This window comes from Trachypithecus francoisi, unplaced genomic scaffold (assembly GCF_009764315.1).
Source record: "Trachypithecus francoisi isolate TF-2019V2 unplaced genomic scaffold, Tfra_2.0 Lachesis_group4, whole genome shotgun sequence".
In the NCBI taxonomy this organism is placed as follows: domain Eukaryota; kingdom Metazoa; phylum Chordata; class Mammalia; order Primates; family Cercopithecidae; genus Trachypithecus; species Trachypithecus francoisi.
In genome coordinates, this window is record NW_022681469.1 from 7611288 (window position 1) to 7631275 (window position 19988).

The 19988-nt window shown below is 52.1% G+C and overlaps 1 protein-coding gene across 3 annotated transcripts in view; it reads left to right on the forward strand.

Moving 5' to 3' along the window:
• PRKAG2 (protein kinase AMP-activated non-catalytic subunit gamma 2) overlaps positions 1-19988 on the forward strand; it is a 323078-nt gene that overhangs the window by 76575 nt on the left and 226515 nt on the right. For all 3 annotated transcript variants that reach the window (XM_033193595.1, XM_033193594.1, XM_033193596.1), the window contains exons 2-3: positions 8623-8694; positions 13914-14193. In XM_033193595.1, coding sequence (XP_033049486.1) covers positions 8623-8694; positions 13914-14193 — 352 coding nt within the window. The remainder of the gene's footprint in view (positions 1-8622; positions 8695-13913; positions 14194-19988) is intronic.

Below are 19988 nucleotides of genomic sequence, written 5' to 3' on the forward strand. Positions count from 1 at the left end.
TTCTGGGGGATCTCAGGCTGGAAGAAGACAAGCGTGTGTGGTTAGCAGAGGCTGGATTCAACCTGGCCTGGGAGCAGCTGCCTGTAAGAGCCTGCCCTGGGGCCCTGAACTAGGAAGGGGCTCTCAAGAATCCCACAGCACAAGCCCTGAGGTCAGGACGGTCAGGATGGCCACCCCCAGCTGGTCAGAAGAGGCACTGCTGGCCCCTGCAGAGCATCCTCCACCACAACGTGAGGAGGCCAGTGGGGTCCTTCCAAGCTTCCATGGAGCTCTGGTCAAGTAAAGGCTGCCCGGGGTGGGCAAGGAAAACCTCGGCTGCCCTTTGTACAAGGAGAGAGCCGGAGACTCCGGCAGCAGCCACGCTGTGATCCTCTGTAGAACTGCCGTGCATACCTGATGAATCATCTTGGCTTTCACCTTGGGAAAGGGATCAAGACAGCTCTCTAGTTGTAAGGGGGCAGCCAGTGTCTTTGCAGAAGCCTCTGAAACCCGATCTCAGGCCTTGGTTGAGCGTGAGCAACTGCCCTGGCTTCCGTGGGGAGCCACACGAGGGGCCTGGCTGCCCCAGTGATGATGCCTTTGTTGCTCCCCACGGCCTCCATCATCAGGCCCCCGTGTGCCCTCGGCCAGCGGCCCTTGTCATCCCCAGTGCCATGGGGGCTCACACTGCGGGAACGGCCTTTGATTACACCCTCTGGTCTGGTTTCCCACCAGCCCATGGTAAGAAGGATGATGGCTTATTTTACACACTGGAAAGTGGAGGCTCCTGGATTTTCAAGGGTGCACTCCATGTAAGACGTGAATACAGAACTGCGGGGAGGATCGAGGACTCCTGGGCACTCCGAGCCAGGGATTCTGCAGCTATTTGGTTTTGAGCAAAAGGAGTTTCATGTCTGGTGCTGATATGGAGCTAGGGAAGCCCCAGGGGGCCTCGGGCCAGATGAGGAACTGGGAATACGGTGGAGCAGGGGACTTACTCAAAGCCAGAGGAGGCTCAGGTTGCCAGACCGGGGTCCTTGGCCTTGGGGGGTGGGGAGGGGGAGCCCCGAGGCGGCTGTGGGAACCAGGACCACCAGGTGAAGGAGCCGGGGAGGAAGGGTGGCCGCAGGAGTGAAAAACAGTTGGAGTTTTCTTTTGACATCGGGAAGTTGCTTAGGCTGCAGTGAGAAACTACTGTGTCCTCTGTGGAAAGTAAATGGCTCTGGAACTTCTCGGAGAGTGGAGCTTAGGCCTTCCCGGATTTGGCCACTGTCCCTCCCCTGCTGCCTGGTTCCAGTGATTCAATATTTGTTCCTTATTTTTCTGAGAGTGGTTATATAACATGAATGTTTTTCAAAGGCTCCAATTGACCTGGCTCTGGTCACCTCCTGCCGCCCATCAGTACCAAGAATTGCCCGTTTGGTGGTTTTGGGGATTGCGCAAGGCCGGCCTGTCCGGAGACACCTCCCCTGTGCCTCCCAGCAGAGGGGCCTGCCAAGGCCATCACCACTTGTGGTGAGCTCCAGGCCACAGTCACCACTCAGCCATGGTCAGAGCCTATGGGCCACTCCCCGGGCAGTGACTGAGGGCAGGCAAGGTGGGCAGGACAGGGTCCAGGTGGGAACTGCGGGCCTCGGGCCTGTAGCTGGAGATGCCACACGCAGCTGTCCCGGGGTCACTAAGCATCTGATAGAACCCACCCAGCACTCGATCCCACAGCCCAGGCCCTTAGGATTGAGGGAGCTGAACAATCAGTTGAGAAACCTTAAGGGTTAGAACCTAAGAAGCATATCAAGACACATGTGAAGATGGAAAGGCAGAAATGCCGCAGGGTCCTGGCCATTCACCTAGATAGCGTTGTGAAGGCAGCGGAGGAAGCTCCTTCCTTCCCCCGCAGTGCAGGCCCCAAGACTCCACCCGAAGGCCCTGTGGCTCTGAGAGCAGTGGAGAGTCTTTGGTCGTTTGAGAGTAGGAGGAATTATTTTGATGATGAAGATAGGAGATGAGAATGTGCATCTTATTCTGAATCTAATGGGGTTCCTTTACAATATTCCTGATCTCACCTATTGTTGTCCAGTTCAGCAGGTAAAAACAGAGAACGTGTGAGCTAAAAGGCGTCTTCACAGGGTCTCTAGTTCAACCCTCTCATTTGACAGATGAAAAGCTGAAGTCCAGACATGCCCAAGATGCCCCAGATTGCAGATCACAGAGCTGGGGCTCCGGCTCAGCCCTGGGCTCCCTCCCCGCTGCAGGCTGTGTTCTCGCGGGCCTGAGGGACACAGGGGCTTGAATATGCCAGGCAGGGGCCCTGACCCCGGCGGACGCACGGCCTAGCAGCTCCAGATGGTGCTCTCTGTGCTGGGGTCGGCTCAGCAGGAGCGGAGAATGCAAACCATCCTCCATGTGTTGCTCCCTCGGTTGGAATCAAACAGGAATGTTGTATCATGATCCTGATATTTTAAACCTCAGGTTTACCCTGAGGTGGGGGCCATTGTGGGCCCCTGCCACTGGCAGCCTTTCTATTTGTCCTGTATTTGCACTCTTGTCTGTCTTCTTTCTGGGGTATCCCAGCTGCATCAACAAACGAGTTCTGTAAGACAAAACATCAGAAACGCTGGAAGGTCAGAACTAAATCTGATCGATACACACTTAGCACCTGCTGTCAGGGCTAAGATGTGAGTAAAACCATCCCCATCCTTCAAGAATACACAAATGAGGTGATTGCAAACGTTAGAAAGTCTGTTATCCTATGGGGAAATATTGGGATAAGTAGGGGACCGGGGGCAGGAGGAGCTGTATATGACTCCAAAATGTGGATAGTGCAAGAACGTGAGTGATTGCATTTGGTGGTGGGATTTTTTAGACTTTCCTGTTCCTTGCAACACCAGCATGAGTTACTTTTAGTTAAGAAGAACTTGAAGAGAAAGTTAGTATGGTAAGCTGTCTGGGGAATGAATCACAGGACTATACAAATCCTTATGTATCCTTCCTTCCTTCCCCTAAGGTCTCACTGTGCCAAGGATACTTGTTTTAGGAAGAAAAGCTCTCTTTTTATAGCCTCTGATACCAAATTGTTTTTCTGTTACTGGAACTGAGCCACTCCAAGGAGGTGGTGGAATTTCCTAGAAAGAGTTCTGAGCTGGGAGTAGGTGGACCTGGTTACAGGACATGCCTTCTACTGTCTGATTCTCTGGCACTGGGCAAATGACTTAACCGCCCTGACCCTCAGTATCTTCATCTGTAGTTGGGGATGATACCGCTTTTCTTTCCTACTTGTATGGGTTGCTGTAAGGACCACATGAGGCAACAGTTGGGAGATTTCAGAAGGACATACTAATGTCAGATTAATGATGGCTCTGTTGTTAATACCTCACTTTTTTTGTGATAGACTTTTGGGTTTTGCCTGGATTTCTAAGGCGGTGAGATGGATAACTGAGTTGCTTTTAAGGTCCGCTTACATCTCAGGAATTCTCTCGGATTTGGGGCTTTTCTCTTTGGTCCTGATGCTTTCCTGACAGGTGACTTTATCAGTCCAAATCCTGAAAATTAACTTTTTTATCTCCAACACATGTGGTCAAAGTCTAACTGACATTTTGTGCAGCAGATGAAAATCAGAGTGCTAAAGCTGTCTCTTGGCTTTAGCCAAGACTTCAGCATCTCTTGGTGCCTCAGTGTTGTCCCCTAAATACCCTCCCAGTCCTGTGAGGGCCTGAGTGGCCGGCGGACAAGGAAGAGGAAGTGAAGGACTGGAATAGGAGTGGAGACTGGTAGTGGGGAAGGCCCAAAGCTCTGGCAGGAGTTTTAAATTTAGAAATCACAGGAATGGGGCAAATCCAGGAGCTTGGGCCTTCTGGCATGTCACCTAAGAGGCCAGGTCCTAAGTATTCTACAAGCCGAGACTCTAGTTGCCATAGTTGCAGTTAGAGATTTTCCCACACCGGCCCCAAGGTGCGTGATGTTTCCTGGTGAGCTCTGGAGATGAGAGCCAAGATTAGAATACTGGGACTTGCTGGGAGGTGGGATTGGGGGTGGGGAGCCTTCCAGCAAAGCCTGCCATCTGTGCCAGGGCACTTCCCTGTCGGGCTGCATGACCAGGCAGGCACACACACCTGAGTCCAGCAGCCACGCAGCAGGCCACAATGTTGGACTTGACTTGATGCTTTCATACTCACTCCGGCCTGAGACACCTGCACGGGACCTGCCTCCGCCACTCCGGGCAGCTGCCTGGGGCCCGTGGGCAGCCTGAGCTAGCAGCAAGCCCTGCATCCTGCCCTCAGCTCTTTTACACCATTTTGACGTGAGTCCCTTTGAACCTCCTCAGCCTCAGTTGTTAGAGCAGGATGCTGCTTAGGGTTGCATGAGGAGCCAGCGAGGATTTGTGAAAAAGCTTCTGCATGTGGAAACTGCTGTTGCTGAACGAATGTTAGAGGGTAATGAGAATTTGAAACCAGGGAGGAATGTGCTCATTAAAATGGGCGATAAGAGACCCACCCTGGTCCCTCGTCACTTCCTAGTGAAGTGCAACTGCGTGTAGCCTGATCATTCACTGGCCCAGTGGCACAGACTCTGTGGCCCCCATGCTGGCTGCAGGCACAAAAGGGTGCTTGGTCGGGGAGTTAATTCAAACATGTCTGGAACCTGCTGCCTGCTGGGTACAGTACGAGGCCAAGAATGGACAGGCGGGTAGATTTCCTCTTGCCAGTGATGGATTCAAAGTCTAGTTAGAGAAATACACTGATCGATGAGGATAATACAGGGTTATGAGTCCGGTAATAAAGGTGTGTCTGAAGTACTGTGGGACACAGTCTAGAATAATAAGAGATAATTAATTCTGTCTGAGGGTGACTCTCAGCAAGAGAGTGTATTTGAATTGGGCTTTGCAGGACACATAGGAGTTTACTTTGTGAGCCAGGATTTGGGGGCACGGGGCAGGAGGAGCAAGAGAAAGGAAAGAGAGCTCAGAAGAAGGAAAGGGCTAGGGGTGTTTGGTGAACGGCACCAGGGTGGTTCCTGCATTGCTATGGGCTGGGCTATATGCTGGGGGCTGGGGATGGGACCCTGGAGCTGTCCCTGAGTGGCGAAGTGGGGGCAGTTCACAGGAGGGGTGGATGGTAGCCACGAACAGAAGTGTCTGAGGAGTTAAGACAGCATTCCAGGTGGGATGTCCATGGATGCATAGCTGTGTTTGGAAAATGACAAACCCTCTGCCTGGGCTGTTGCTGAAAGGAGGAGACAGGAACAGAGAACATCAGAAATAAGGCTGTAGAGGTCAGCTCATCTGTGGGACTTGGGTTGCAGTCTGCAGGGCTGGCTGGGAGCTCCTGACTGTGTCTGAGACTCCCGAGACTCCTCCATGGGAGGCACACGGCTCTCCAGCTGGACTGTGGTAGAATTTCCAAATGTCCTCGCTGTACCGAGGCCAGTGCACTCTACCCACGTTCCCCAAGTGATCTCAATGTGCAGCCAGGGCTGAGAACTTTGGAGATAAACACCACCAGAAAGACTGAGTCTGGAATCTGCACACCTGAGATCTCACCAGCATGTCTCAGTCAGTCAGGCCTGGAAGCCATTGCCGAGGTGACCGTAGAGTCTAAGGCTGGGGCTTTAGCAGGGGACTGATGTGATGGGGCTCACCCTTTCAGGGGTCGCTCTTTAAGCAGAGATTTGGAGTACAGATCCAAATGGGTAAGGCTGAACGATTTGGACAATAATTAGGTGGCCCAAGAGGGAACTGGGTGAGAATGGGTATAGGCCTGGACCCCCGGGACAAGGACATGGAGAGAAGGGAGTGGGTTAAAAAAAAAAAGGTTAAGTACACAGAACACTACAGAAGGAAATGAAAGATAAAAATGAAAGAACACAAATAGATGAAAACACATCCTATGTGCATGGATTGGGAGACAATATTGTTAAGAGGTCAAGACTACCCAAAGTGGTCTGCAGATTCAGCGCAATCCCTATCAATTTTCCCAAAAATAGAATAATTAGTCTATCCTAAAATTCACGTGGAATCTTAAGGGACCCTAAATAGGCAAAATAATCTTGAAAAAAAGAAGAACAAAGTTGGAGGTCCCACATTTCCCAATTTTAAACTTACTGTAAAGCCACAATAATCAAAACAGTGTGATACTACCAAAAAAACAGGCACGTAGACCAATGGAATGGAATGGAGAGCCCAGAAATAAACCCTCAGAGATATAGTCAAATGACTTTCCATAGTCACGCCAAGACTATTCAATGGGGAAAGGACCATCTTTTCAACAAGTAGTGCCGAGAAAACTGGATCTCTACATGCAAAAGAATGAAATTGGACCCTTATGTTTATACCATATACAAAAATTTATATAGATCAAAGACCTAAATATAAGAGCTAAAACCATAAAATATAAAACTCTTAGAAGAAAACATAGGAGAAAATCTTCATGACACTGAATTTGGCAGTGATTTCTTGAATACAACACCAAAAGCACAGGCAACAAAAGGAAAATTAGATAAATCAAAGACTTCTGTACATCAAAGGACACAGTCAGCAGAGTAAAACAGCAACCCACAGAATGGGGGAAAATATTTGTAAGTCATGTGTCTGACAAGGGGTTAATAGCCAGAATATATAAAGAATTCCTACAAGTCAACCATAATCAACCCAATTAAAAAATGGGCAAAGAAGTTGAATAGACATTTCTCCAAACAAGACAGACAAATGGCCTGAATAGACATTTCTCCAAAGATGATAGACAAATGGCCTGAATAGATGTTTCTCCAAAGATGATATACAAATGGCCAATAAGCAGATGAAAAGATGTTCAACATCACTAGTTATCCAAGAAATGCAAATCAAAACCATAGTGAGATATGAACTCACACCCACTTAAGATGGCTATCAGAAAACAAAGACCAAAGATAACAAGTGTTGTGAGGGTGTGGAGAAATTGAAACCTGGTGTACTGTGGGTGGGAAAGTAAAATGAGGTAGCTGCTGCAGAAAACAGTTTAGTGGCTCCTCAAAAAATTGACAGTAGGATGACCTGATGTCCAGCAGTTTCACTTCTGGGGATAAATGAAAAGAATTGAAAGCAAGGTCCTGAAGAGATAATCTTTTTACACCTGTTATATTGGTTTGCTAGGCTGCCATAGCAAAGCACTACAGATTAGGTGGGGTGGCTTAAACAACAGAAATGTGTTTTCTCATGATTCTGGAGGCTAGAAGTCGAAGATCAAAGTGTCAGCAGGCTTGGTTTTTCTGGGGCCCATCTCTTGGAGTTGGTGGCTGTCTTCTCCCTGTGTTTCCATGTGTGGTCTCTGTCTTGTAGGTGCCTGTGTCCTAATCTCTTCCTGGAAGGACACCAGTCATATTGGACTAGGACCCACCTTAATGACCTCATTTTAAATTAATTGCCTCTTTAAAGACCTTATCTCCAAATACAGTCACATTCTGAGGTCCTGGGGATCAGGACTTCAACATATGAAGTTTTTTGGTGGGAAGGGAGACACTAATTCATACCATAACACTCATACTCATAGCAGCGTTATTCACAATAGACAAAAGGTAGAAGCAACCCAAATGTCCATCAGCTGATGAATGCATAAGCAGAATGTGGTCTACTCATACAATGGAACATTATTCAGCCTTCGAAAGGAAGGGAACTGTGGCACACACTACCACGTGGAGGAGCCTTGAAGACATTATGCTAAGTGGAATCAGACAGTCACAAAAGGACATATACTGTCTGATTCTACTTATTTGAGGTACCTACAGTGGTCAGATTCAAAGACATAGGAAGAATCTCTTTGCACTGTGGGGAGGGGGATGGCGAGTTAGTGTTTGATGGGGACAGCGTTTTGGTTTGGGAAGATGGAAAGGTTCTAGAGATGATGGTGGTGACGACTACGCAGCAATGTGAATGTTCTTCCTGCCACCAAACCGCACACTTAAAATGATTGAGATGGCAAATACTATGTTATGTGTATTTTACCGCAACTAAAAACTTTAAAAAAGAAAGGTTAGAGATGCAGCTCTGCTCAATTTGAGGATGACTGGGCGGGTTTCTGCCTGGTGTGGAGGCGTTCACAAGGCAAGATTCAAGAGGAAGAAGGGGCAGGGCTGTTTCAGACGCAATAAGTGTGTAGTGAGCTACTTTCCCCCAATCTGTTTTAGACTCTGTTTTGGCCACGATGTCATTAGACTCTGCTGATAGTTTTGCCTCAGCCGCCACCCCAGTGTCACCCTCCCCATCCCTGTCCCATCATCTTCCCAGGCAGACACATGGCCCTGGACCCATGTTCCGTGCTGTGAGGTAAAATCATGTCCATCAGCAGAACAGTCTGAGACGAGGCTCTCCTCCCTCCACCCTTTCTGCCTCCCTGCCTGTCTCCTTGAGTCCCAGCCATTTCTCCTTTCTTCCTTCCCTGGGGTGATGGGAGGTTGTGGCTGCTACTGGAAGTTTGACTGCACATTCTGAAAGCAAATGTGCATGGTAGTCAGGGGCTTTGGGGGCTGGGTGTGGCTAACACATCCACGTCCCTTATTCATGGTGGATTTGGAGGATAAGGACTTGGGAAGGTGGAGGTGACACCCACAGAGTTCCGTGCAGCCCCTGGGTCCGAGGGCCACTGTCACTGACCATGTGCTGTCTGTCCACCCTAGGACCTGAGCTCCTTCGCCATGCCGCTCCTGGACGGAGACCTGGAGGGTTCCGGAAAGCATTCCTCTCGAAAGGTAAGGCCTCCTTTCCGAAAGTTGCTCACAGCTCACTTGAGATGCCATGGAGGCAGGCAGAGCCTGAGACCACTTCCACCTGTGTGTTCACCCACACGCCCACCTGCATGCCCGCTTGCATGCCTGGCCATAGCTGAGCCCATCCTGGGACAGCTCACCTACCATGGCCAAGCCTGGCGTATCAGCCGGGCTGTCCAACTGGAGAGCCTCCTGGGCTTCACTCCTTTTACTGCTCCTCGCATGGCACTGACTGTGGCCCACTAGACCCCCCTAATGTGGGCAGAGGCAGTGGAGGAAGATGAGCAATGAGCTAAGCCCAGTGGAAGGTATCGGTCCCTGCAGACCATCTGTGGTCTTTGGGCTGAACTCGACTGGCAGGACTTTGCCCTGCTGTCCACCAGCACCCACCCCCAGCTCTGGGCTCTTTCCTTCCACCTCGTGTTGCACCCTCTCCACACGCTTTTTTCTCTCCTTCCACTTTTCCTTTTCTCTCTTTAGCTCCTCGCTGTCCCTCCCCTACTGGTGAATTTCCCTCCCATTAGGAAACGAGTGTCTCAAGGAGGTTGTTGACTGTGTAGGGTCAAGTGGCCAGGAAAGAGTGTGGGGTGGGGTGGGGGGCTCTGGAGAGGGAGGCACAGCATCAGGTGAGGGTCAAGGTGGCCATGGCAGGGCACAGAGGTCCAGGCTTCTTGCAGGTTTCTCCTGCAGCCGGGAAGTAAGGGTGGGCGGAGGCCTGGTAGGGGACATGCTTCCTGGCATTCTGCCACCCACAGACCCCTCCGGCAGGTGACAGCAGACAGAGCTAGTGATCTGGGGGCTGCGTGCAGGATCTAGGCATGGGTTCTGGGTGCCGGCCAGCCTGGGATGAGGGCACGAGTTCCCATGCTGGAAAAAGCAAATCTCTTTAATCATCTGAATTACACACAACTGAATCAAACTGGTGTCGGCCTGTAGGGCTGCACTGGTGCCAGTGCCCTCTCCGCCCTGTCCTCAACAAGCAACCTTATTAGCAGCTCTTGTGGCCCATCCAGCAAAGACTGACAGGGAATGGCCTTGAGCTTCTGGGCCAGCAGAGAGTGGAGTGGCAGGAAGGGGCCACCAAGCCCAAGCCCCGTGCAAGGCTGCAGGACCAGCCCCACAGGCGCTGGGTCATCTTCCTCCTGTTTGACTCTGCAAAACCCTGCTTTCCAGTGAAAACCTTGCAGAGAAGATCTGAGACTGCGGAAGAGACATACAGGCCACAGCCTGGCCCTGGCCCCACCTTCCTCTCCAGCAGCTACATGACAAATAGCCCCATAGGCAGAGCTCTGCTCCGCAGATGACTGAGTGCCTGCTCTCCATTAGCTCTGTGGAGCCAGGCACACACTTGGGAGTCTCGTCAATACCCGGGGAATCATCCGATTGCATTCACCAACATATCATTTAGCTATAGCTTGCCCAAGAGCAAGGGCTGAGGCCCTGTCCCTGGTGGCTTCAGCCGGCACCTGTTATCTGCACCACCACACAGCTCACCCCAGCAGGCCTGTCCCACCGCCTGGCTTTCCCACTGTCTGGGAGTGTGAGCTGGCCCCCGAGGCTCCTGGTGAGAGGGGTCAGGCAGGGCCCAGCATCCACCATGCTTCGGCTATTTTCCAGGGACAGGACTAGCAGGGCTGCTTCCTAGGGCTCCCTCCTCAGCCCTGATCACTGGGCACCCAACTCCACTGGCCTGGATTCAGAATACAGAATGGAACCCCATTCAGGATGATCCTGGGATCCCCCTTGCCCATCATATATGGTTAAATTGAACTTTCGTGACTGGTTCTCTAGGGGCTCGTGGCTCAACTTCCCCCATGACCCCCACCCTCATGGTGGCCCAAGTGAATGATCCTCTGTCTCTGTGCTTCACACCCCTTCTCCTCTGTCTCTGGGCACTGGACGCCTCCCCGGTCCTGTCATCGCCTCTCTGAAGCCCAGCTAGCTGTCAGGGCCTTCTCCGCGTTGGGGCCTCTGTTGAGGGGCAGGTTTCAGCTCTGGGCCCTTTATCCATCTGCATGGTGCTTATGGTGCTTCGGCCTTGCGGGCACTCTGCAGGCTCTCCTGGGGCCCTGCTTCCCTGTGTGTCTCTGTTTCCCTGTAGGACTGGACGTTTGCATTGTCTCAGCCCTCTGCCCCAGCTCCCCAGCAAGCTGGCTCTGCGGTACACAGAGCACATCCATGCACCAAGTCCGGGCTCACCTTTCCAGCAGCTCCAAAATCCCGCCCCTCCCTCCGGTCCTCCCATGTGACCTCGGCTCCTCTTCTGGTTCATACCCTCCAGGCTGCTGTCATGATTGTCACAGCCCTGGGAACGAAGCTTAGAGAACCAAGGCGTTGTCCACATTGCAGGAAACTGAGCTGTGACCAAACCCGGGCCTCCGCCCAGGACCAGCTTGTTGTATCACCTTGTGATAGGACCACCCTGGTCCCTGTGTGTGTTGTTCCTACTGGCTTCTCTCAGCCCCCACCCCACCCTAGATCTGCACACACAGCACCCACCTCTTGAAGAAGAACCTTTTTTTTTTTGAGACAAGGTCTTCTCTGTACCCAGGCTGGCTGGAGTGCAGTGGTGTCACCTTGCTCACTGCAGCCTGCACCTCCACCTCCTGGGCTCAAGTGATCCTCCCACCTCAGCCGCCCGAGTAGCTGGGACTACAGGCCACCACACCTGGCCTTTTTTTTTTTTTGAGATGGAGTCTTGCTCTGTCGCCGGGGCTGGAGTGCAGTGGCTGGATCTCAGCTCACTGCAAGCTCCGCCTCCCGGGTTTACGCCATTCTCCTGCCTCAGCCTCCGGAGTAGCTGGGACTACAGGCGCCCGCCACCTCGCCCGGCTAGTATTTTGTATTTTTAGTAGAGACGGGGTTTCACCGTGTTAGCCAGGATGGTCTCGATCTCCTGACCTCGGGATCCGCCCGTCTCAGCCTCCCAAAGTGCTGGGATTACAGGCTTGAGCCACCGCTCCCGGCCACACCTGGCAATTTTTGTATTTTTTGTAGAGACAGGGTTTTGCCATGTTGCCCAGGGTGGTCTCGAACTCCTGAGTTCAGGTGATCCACCCACCTTGGCCTCCAAAAGTGCTGGGATTACAGGTGTAAGCCACCACCCCCCGCCTGAAGAATCTCTTGTTTGTAAATTTATTCTCAGGATTTGTTCTGATTCCCATAGTTAGGTGGAATAGTGGCTAAATGGAATATTCTATAAACAGAGAATCTAAATGCTTTTCATATTAAATGGTCACAAAAAAAATCAGCTGGGCGTGGTGGTGGTGATACCTTTGTAATCCCAGCTACTCAGGAGGCTGAGGCAGGAGGATTGCTTGAACCCCGGAGGTGGAGGTTGCAGTGAGCTGAGATTGAGCCACTGCACTGCAGCCTGAGCCACAGAGGCAGACCCTCTCTCAAAAACAAAACAAAACAAAACAAAAAAGAACTACACAAAAAAATAAAAATTCAAACTTCTTTATAGCCAGGAGAATTTGAGTTACAAGGTCCTACAGAACCACACTCTTCTTCCTGCCAGGCCCACTCACGAAGGTGTCCGCGCCAGACCGAGCCCTGCACCTCCACGTGGCGGCGCCGGCTCTTTGGGCTGGAGAGGCCACGCAGGGAGGCTGTGCTGCGCAGGTCCACGCCACGGGCATCCTGTCCTCCCGGGGCTGCGGGCTCGGGGCTTGGGCCGCCCTCTAGTGGCGGAAGAACGTCCCCAGGCTGCGGTCCGGACAGCGCACCCCAAAGTGGGACAGAGAGACCTTGAAGTGGCACCGAGGCTGCCTGTGGGGTGTCCTGTGCTCCAGCGCGGCCGCCGGAACGCAGCATTTCCCACGTCTGCTCTGGTCCTGGCACCCTGTGAGCCCTGCGGACGAGTTACTCGCCCTTCTTACTTCTGAACTGGGTCATCTCTGAGGTCCTTTCCACTCCGTGTAGCTTGCAAGTTTCCCAAGTGGTAGGGCAAGAGCTGTTTACCACGCCCGTGTGCTTCCTGGCCTCACGTGGCTTCATCTGACGTTTAAGCAGCCCTCGAGGTGAAGGCATGACCATCCTCATTTCATAGGTGAGGGAGCTGAGGCTTCCTGAGACCAAGTAACATGCCCAGGTTGGCTCAGCAGGTGGCAGAGCTGGGGCCAAATACAGGCACCCAGAGGGAGGGCACGAGCTCCTCCACGCACCCAGCAGGAACACGGCTGCGGACACGTGGGATGTTTCTCAAAGTCTACTATGAGCTGTGTGCCTTGGCCTAAAGTTACGGGGTCTGATAATTTTTTAAGCCATGACTAGAATTTTAAATCGTCGGTGAAGTGAGTCTCAGAGGTGTTGGGCTTTGTTAACTTTCTTTCTTTCTTTCTTTTTTTTTTTTGAAGTGGAGTCTCCCTCTGTTGCCCAGGCTGGAGTGCAATGGTGCCATCTTGGCTCACTGCAAACTCTGCCTCTCGGGTTCAAGAGATTCTCCTGCCTCAGCCTCTCAAGTAGCTGGGATTACAGGTGCCCACCACCAAACCCAGCTAATTTTTTTTTTTTTGTATTTTTAGTAGAGATGGGTTTCACCATGTTGGCCCAACTGGTTTCAAACTCCTGACCTCAGGTGATCCACCGCCTCGGCCTCCCAGAATGCTGGGATCACAGGCTTGAGCCACCGTACCTGGCCAGCTTTGTTAACTTTTCTCCTGACTTCTGTCGGCAGCCTCAGTCTTTCAAATGCTGAAGCAGCTTAGAGGTGAAAATTTCATCTCCTAGGACTGAGGTCCCAGGATAGAGTTCTAGGCCCACTCTGTTCTGGAACATAGGGATCTCATAGGCAGGTAAGAGAACTGCAGTCCTGTGTGGTCAGACCTTGGCTGGACGTGAGGTCTTGAGAGGTGAAAGCAGGCAGCCCTGTAATAAAGGAGGGAGATGCTCATTTTGAGCTCTGCTTCTCTTCCTCCCCTCGACCTCCTGGAAGCCCCTTCTAAGGAGTGGGACAGGATGGTTAGTGGACCTCCAGGATGTGGTGCTGCCAGCCTGTGAGGGGTTGTCCTTGGGGCAGGTGCTACCTGCAGACCGTTCAGTGGCCACCTCTGTGGAAGAGCTTAGGGCTGTTTCTCGGGGAGAGTACTATGGGGGGCCCACGTGGTGAGAGGGGACAATGATGAGAAGTTCCATACAGGGCAGGAGGCAGCGTGTCCGGGGCGTGGAGTGACTGCATCCATTCGTCTGTTTTTCTGCAGGTGGACAGCCCCTTTGGCCCGGGCAGCCCTTCCAAAGGGTTCTTCTCCAGAGGCCCCCAGCCCCGGCCCTCCAGCCCCATGTCTGCACCTGTAAGGCCCAAGACCAGCCCCGGCTCTCCGAAAACCGTATTCCCGTTCTCCTACCAGGAGTCCCCGCCGCGCTCGCCTCGACGCATGAGCTTCAGCGGGATCTTCCGCTCCTCCTCCAAAGAGTCTTCCCCCAACTCCAACCCTGCTACCTCGCCCGGAGGCATCAGGTTTTTCTCCCGCTCCAGAAAAAGTAAGACCTTGATGCTATTGTTTCAGGTGGGTGCTGGGATGCTGGGGGCCTCTTCTGCAGCCAAACATCCATGGTGGCACCGAAGCTGCCAGGTGGCTGTGAGCGGCTTGGTGCTGAGTGCCTGTGTCTGTTTCTCCCCACCGATACCCCACTAAACAAGTCTGTCTCCAGAACATCAGTTTCCACCTGTCACTTTCTTCCTATGCCAGTCTATCAAAGCGTAATCCTTCTGGTCCGGCACAGTTGTTGGGTTAACTGTAAATACCCCGATACTCACAGTACGGCTTGTGTGGACAATCGGATGACACACTTGCCTCCAGCCTTCTCTGGAGACTGCAGGCATAGAGCCAAGTTTAGGCCCTCACCCGGAGCCATGAGACCAGACTGTTTTGGTCAGCCCAATATGGCTCCCGCTTTCCGTGGTTGGTATTTAGGGGTTTGACTACACTGTTTCTGGCAAATCCTGACTTCTTCTGTTTGGGGCTCTGGGCAGCAGGGAATGGAAGCTAGGAGGGAGCTGGAGAAACGGAAGAAGGAAATGTGAGTGTTGAAGAAAGAGTTCCGTAGGCTCATGAGTGTTTGTGATCTGAGGATAAGGTATTTTCACTCGAGCGCCGTCGATGATAATGTGAAATATACCACGAACTATAAAGTTCATGGCGTTTACTTTCTCCTTTCCTTTGTCTATTCTTTCCAGTTCTTTCTACTGACTTAGAACATTTGTAATGGGGAAGATAGTGATGTGGAAAACAAATTTGCCTTTGGGCAGCAAGAGGGGAATTTCAGTGTTTCTGACTTCAAACTCTTCCATCAGACAGCGTTGGCCGTAGGATGAGAAGCCAGGTCTCTGTCAGCCTCGCTTCTTCATCCACCACCTTGGAGGCGGAGGGGTTCGTGCGTCGTATTGTGTGTGAATGGAGCAGATCTATCTCTTGGACAGATTTTGTACTTTGTCTTTCTACGTAAAACAAATGAAGGTGCTCCTGCATGTGGATTGTGTGTGTGTTCTGGGGGGCAGGTCCTGACCATTCTCTGCACACACCCCTCAACGCTGTGGGTTGTCACAGTTTCCTTTAAGTTTGTGCACTTTAGCCCTAGGATGCCCCTTTCTTCCCCCATCTCTCTGTATAAACATCATCTAGAGATGAGGGCTCAAATGCTGTGCAGAGGAAGGAAATCAGGCCTGGCCTGATGGGAAAGCTGGGTGAGGGTTCCACGTCACACAGGTGGGATTTGTCGAAGAGGAAGAGGATGGGTCCACAGTTTGCCTTGTTGGGGAACTTGCGATGTTGTGTAGATTGAAAGTGCTGGAATTGGTGGATGAAAAGACAGAATTGCTGCCTTCAAGGGCTCCTAGTCAGGGGCAAGCAGGCTTTAGAAGAAAGGATGAGATTGTCTCCATGGTGAGGCCTGTGCTGAGTTAGGACAGGGCAGGCTTGCTGAGCAGGGCAGACAGCAGCACAGGGAACCTAATGATTAAAAGGGTGCCCAAAGGAGTGTCGGAGCTCTGAGCTGGCTCCCATGGGAAGGTCTTGAAGCTCTGGCAGGAACCATCACCCTCTGCCTCCCTCTACATTGTTCTCCTGCACAGAGCCCTCCACAGGGGTGGGAGGAGAGGGCAAGAGGGAGGAGTGGGGAGAGAAGGAGGAGGGGCCCCTGCAGGCGGAGGGTCCCTTTTGGGAGCCCAGCAGTGGCACCAGAAGGTGCAGGAGAAGTTGTCTGGTCCCCAGGGCTTGGGCTGCAGCTCAGTACAGCATTCGGCGGGAGGTTTGGTGCTGCCCACTGTCCAGCCTGGGAAATGGCCTGTTCTTTTAGAAACTGAGTCCAGAAAGATCTCCTCTTGAAACCATATCAATTTCTTAAAGTATTCCTCCTTTTCACTATCTTTCATTGTTATTTATCCTCTTTCAAATGTTTTCTTCCAGTAACTGACAGAATTGCAGACAGATAATCAAAGCTAGAAGGGACTGCAAGGAAACCATTTATGGGGAAAGAAAGCATATGCATATAATAATTTGAACACAGCATATATGGGGTGTGTGTGTGTGTGTATGTTGGATTTGTATAGATGTATGTGTGTATGTATGTGCATATATGTATGTGGGTACACACATATACCTTTTTATTTTTTTAAAGGACATGCATTGGACTGCTAGCAGCAGCTTCTAAGTGAAGAATTAAGAGTGGATGGGTGGAAGGAAAATATTGCTTTAGATGACATTCCAATTTTTTAAGACTATCTTCACTTATCGGTAGTTAAAAATGAATACATCCTGAAAAAAATGTCAAGCTCCTAGACCTAAGCCTTGGGGCAGTGGCAAGATGTGGAACAGAAGTTGTGGGTGTTGGTAGCAGCAGGAGAAAGAGAGCCACCAGAAATGCCTGGGGACAGCCAAGGCCCCGTGCTCAGGCTTAAGGGCTGGCTGGGGAAAGCTGAGATGTAGCAGGGCTTGGAGAAGGCATGGGGAGAACCTGCAGATGGCTGAGTGTGGAGGTTCAGGCTGGGGGGCGATGTTGCTCCATTTTGCATTGCTATAAAGGAGGACCTGAGGCTGGGTCATTTATAAAGAGAAGAGGTTTATTTGGCTCATGGTTCTGCAGGCTGCACAGAGGCATGGTGCCAACATCTGCTTCTGGGGAGGGCATAGCCATCCGATGGGAGCCTCATGCCCACTGCACAGATAAAACCAATTCACCGAGACCGTGGTATTGTAGTAAAGTGTTTAATTAACATGAGGCCAGCCACATGGCAGATGGAGCCATCACTCAGGTCAGTCTCCCCAGAGGCTCAGAGCTTAGGGTTTCTATGGGCAATTTGATGGGCAGGGGGCTAGGGAATGGGTGCTGCTGATTGGTGGGGGACGAGATCATAGTGGTGTGGAAACAGTCCTCCAGCACTGAGTCAGCCTCTAGGTGAGGGCCACAGGGTCAGTTGAATCATGGGTCTGGGTGGGGTCCATTGGTTGCCAGAATTCAAGTCTAAAATCTTATCTCAGAAGACCAATTTTAAGTTTTAAATAGTGATGTTATCTACAGGAGCAACTGGGGAAGTCACAAGTCTTGTGACCTCTGGCCCCATGACCCCAGAGCAGTAAGAGATCATAGAAACTGCACCTGCATGTCCGCAGAGTTCAGGCCCCTCCCGTAATCCTAATCTGTGGTCTTTCGTTCATCTCATGAAGCTGGTTTTTGGTCCCTGAGCAAGGAGGGAGTTGGTTTCAGGCAGATACTATTATCATCCTTGCTTTCAAATTAAACTATAAACTGATTTCTCCCTGGGTTAGCTTGGCCCCCGCCCAGGTAAAGAGCAAAGCCAGCCAGCCTATGAGGCTGGATGCAGGATGAAGTGAGCCAGGCTGGACCTTCTCCTGCTGTCATGGTCTCTGCAAAGGTGTTTGCAAGGGCTTCAGGCTGCTTCCACTCATGGAGGAAGGCAAAGGAAAGCCGGGGTGTACAGAGCTCACACGCGAGAGAGGGAGCAAGAGAGGGGAGAGGTATTGGAGTCTTTAAAACACCCAGCTAAGACAGCAGGACTCACTGCTGCAGGGAGGCAACCCAGCCATTCATGAGGCATCTACCCCCAAGACCCAAACACCACCCACCAGGCCCCACCTCCAACACCAGGATCCAGTTTCAACCTGAGATGAGGGGACAAACACTCAACCTCTATCAGAGGCAGATCCAAGACTCCCAGCACCTCTGGATCTGAGCGGATCCCAGCAGACCCTGTGCTCACAGCGAGGGAACGCAGGCATGGGCCTGGGGCGGACTCTGCCGATGTCCGCATGGGGTGCTGCAGCGGTGAAGAGCTAGAGCTTGGGGCCCAAGCTGAACCTGGCCATGGCCCCTTCCATCAGGGCCTGTGGTCTGCACAGGAGGATGCTCCCCAGACTCCCCTCCACCCTTTCCTTAAAGCCAGGGGCCAAGACAGGCAGGTGGAGTCGGAGAGTGAGCCCGCAAACCCATCTCCCGTACTGCAGGAGCTCCAGCTGCAGGCTGAGGAATGTGGGGGTTGTACCTTCAGGAGGCCTCACCCTGGCAGTGTCCAGCACCCAAGGGGTCCTGGGGATGAGGCTGAGGCTCAGAAGCAGAGACGGTGAGGCCCCTGATCCTCCTCAGCCATGCACATGAAGGCCTCACTGCTGAGTGGGGGCCCACAGTCCACTCATAGCTCCGCACCCCTGTGCCCCCAATCCACACACTGGGGTATATGAGCCCCTCAGCTACCTCTCATTCCAGAAACCTAAAACTGCTGCTTCCTCACCGAGGGGGCCTGCACTGCCCAGGCTGGGCCTGCCATTTGCACCTTCCTCCAGGCCTGAGTGCAGTCTATGAGCTCGGTGAGCCTGCAAATTGCTTTTTCCTATGGCAGAAGTGCAGACAGCTACGAAGGGACCTGGGGCTGCCTGCTGGGGCCCGTATGCACCCAGGGCCTGGGCCCTCCCTTGGGACGCAGGGAGTCAGGCACTGCAGCTCTTTCTTGGTGGACGTGGTGGGACGTTGGGCACGGAAGATGGGCCTGACTCCTGGCTCCCTTCAGCTGCCTTTTTCTGTTGCGTATTTCCAAGGCCCTTCAGTGTCCTTGGCTAGAAAATCCCAGGTTCACCATTCTGGCTTCTCAGGTACCATGGAGAAGGTAGAGCCTGTTACAGCCCAGTTTTGCCGTCGGGGTAGACAGCCAAGGGTCGGGCTTGGGAAGGCGATGGCATGGCTCTGAGCCGCTCACAAGGGCAAGGGTTGATTAGGTTGGGGTGGGGGCATGCGTCTTCAGAGAAGCCTCCTGGCATGGGGGTTCAGAACAGAGCAAGCCTGGTCCCCAGGGCATTGCTCACATTGGTGCCCTTGAGACTCATCGAACCCAGCTCCTTGGCTTTCCCTGAAAGAAGCCATCCCTCCCCCAGCCCTATGGCTGATAAGGCACGAAGCTCCAGGTCTCTGTGCTGTGGTGTTACTTGACTGGGAGGTCACCCTGAGCTCCTTCCAGATGGCCCTTCAGTTGTGCTTGGCATGAGGCTGGCCTGGAGGAGGCACAATCTGTCTGCTTTCCTCCGCACTTGAAAATCCATTCCTGAATCAAGGTTCCCAGACTATAGATTGCTCCCCCACTGCCCCAGAACTAACTTCATGAAATTGAGCCTGAGAGTAATGCCATCAGCCCATCTGGAGGGTCTCAGGAAGAAACAGCCCCATGAAAGCCACTGTGTCCACTAGGGGATGCCATGAAGATTTCGTTCATTACACAGGGCCCCTGGGAGGAACTTGCTGTCTGGTCTTGGTACCAAGAATAGCTGAACTTCTGATCAACGGGACTGCTTTTGTCTCTAGCAGACATGAATCGTGTAATAGCACAGTCTCCTCTGTCTGCACTGGTTGCTAGAAGCCTTTGAACCAAATCTGGGCAAAAGGCATTAGGAATGCATTTCCAGCCTTTCTGAATCCGGTTTCGCTCCCTTTTCTTGTATATTCACAAGACTACTTTTTAATAAGCAGACAATGTATTGGAAGGATTTGGGGTCATTTATGGAATTCATAAAAGAGCTGAACCCTCAGGACTCAGAAAGGGAAGGAACCAGACTGGCCCTGAGGCCTCAGCAGCAAGAATTCTTGGATCTTTACAAGAGATCTAGAGAAGTCCTAGTCTGTGTGTCTCTCCATTTACTGTCCTAAGTGCCTTGTCGCAGGATATCTGATTAGCCCAGTTAGGATCCCTGAATCAATCAGGGTCAGGTGGGGGTTGGGGGATAGGATCACACAGGAGAAGCAGAATGACCAGGAACCGGGAGGCAGGGCAGGAA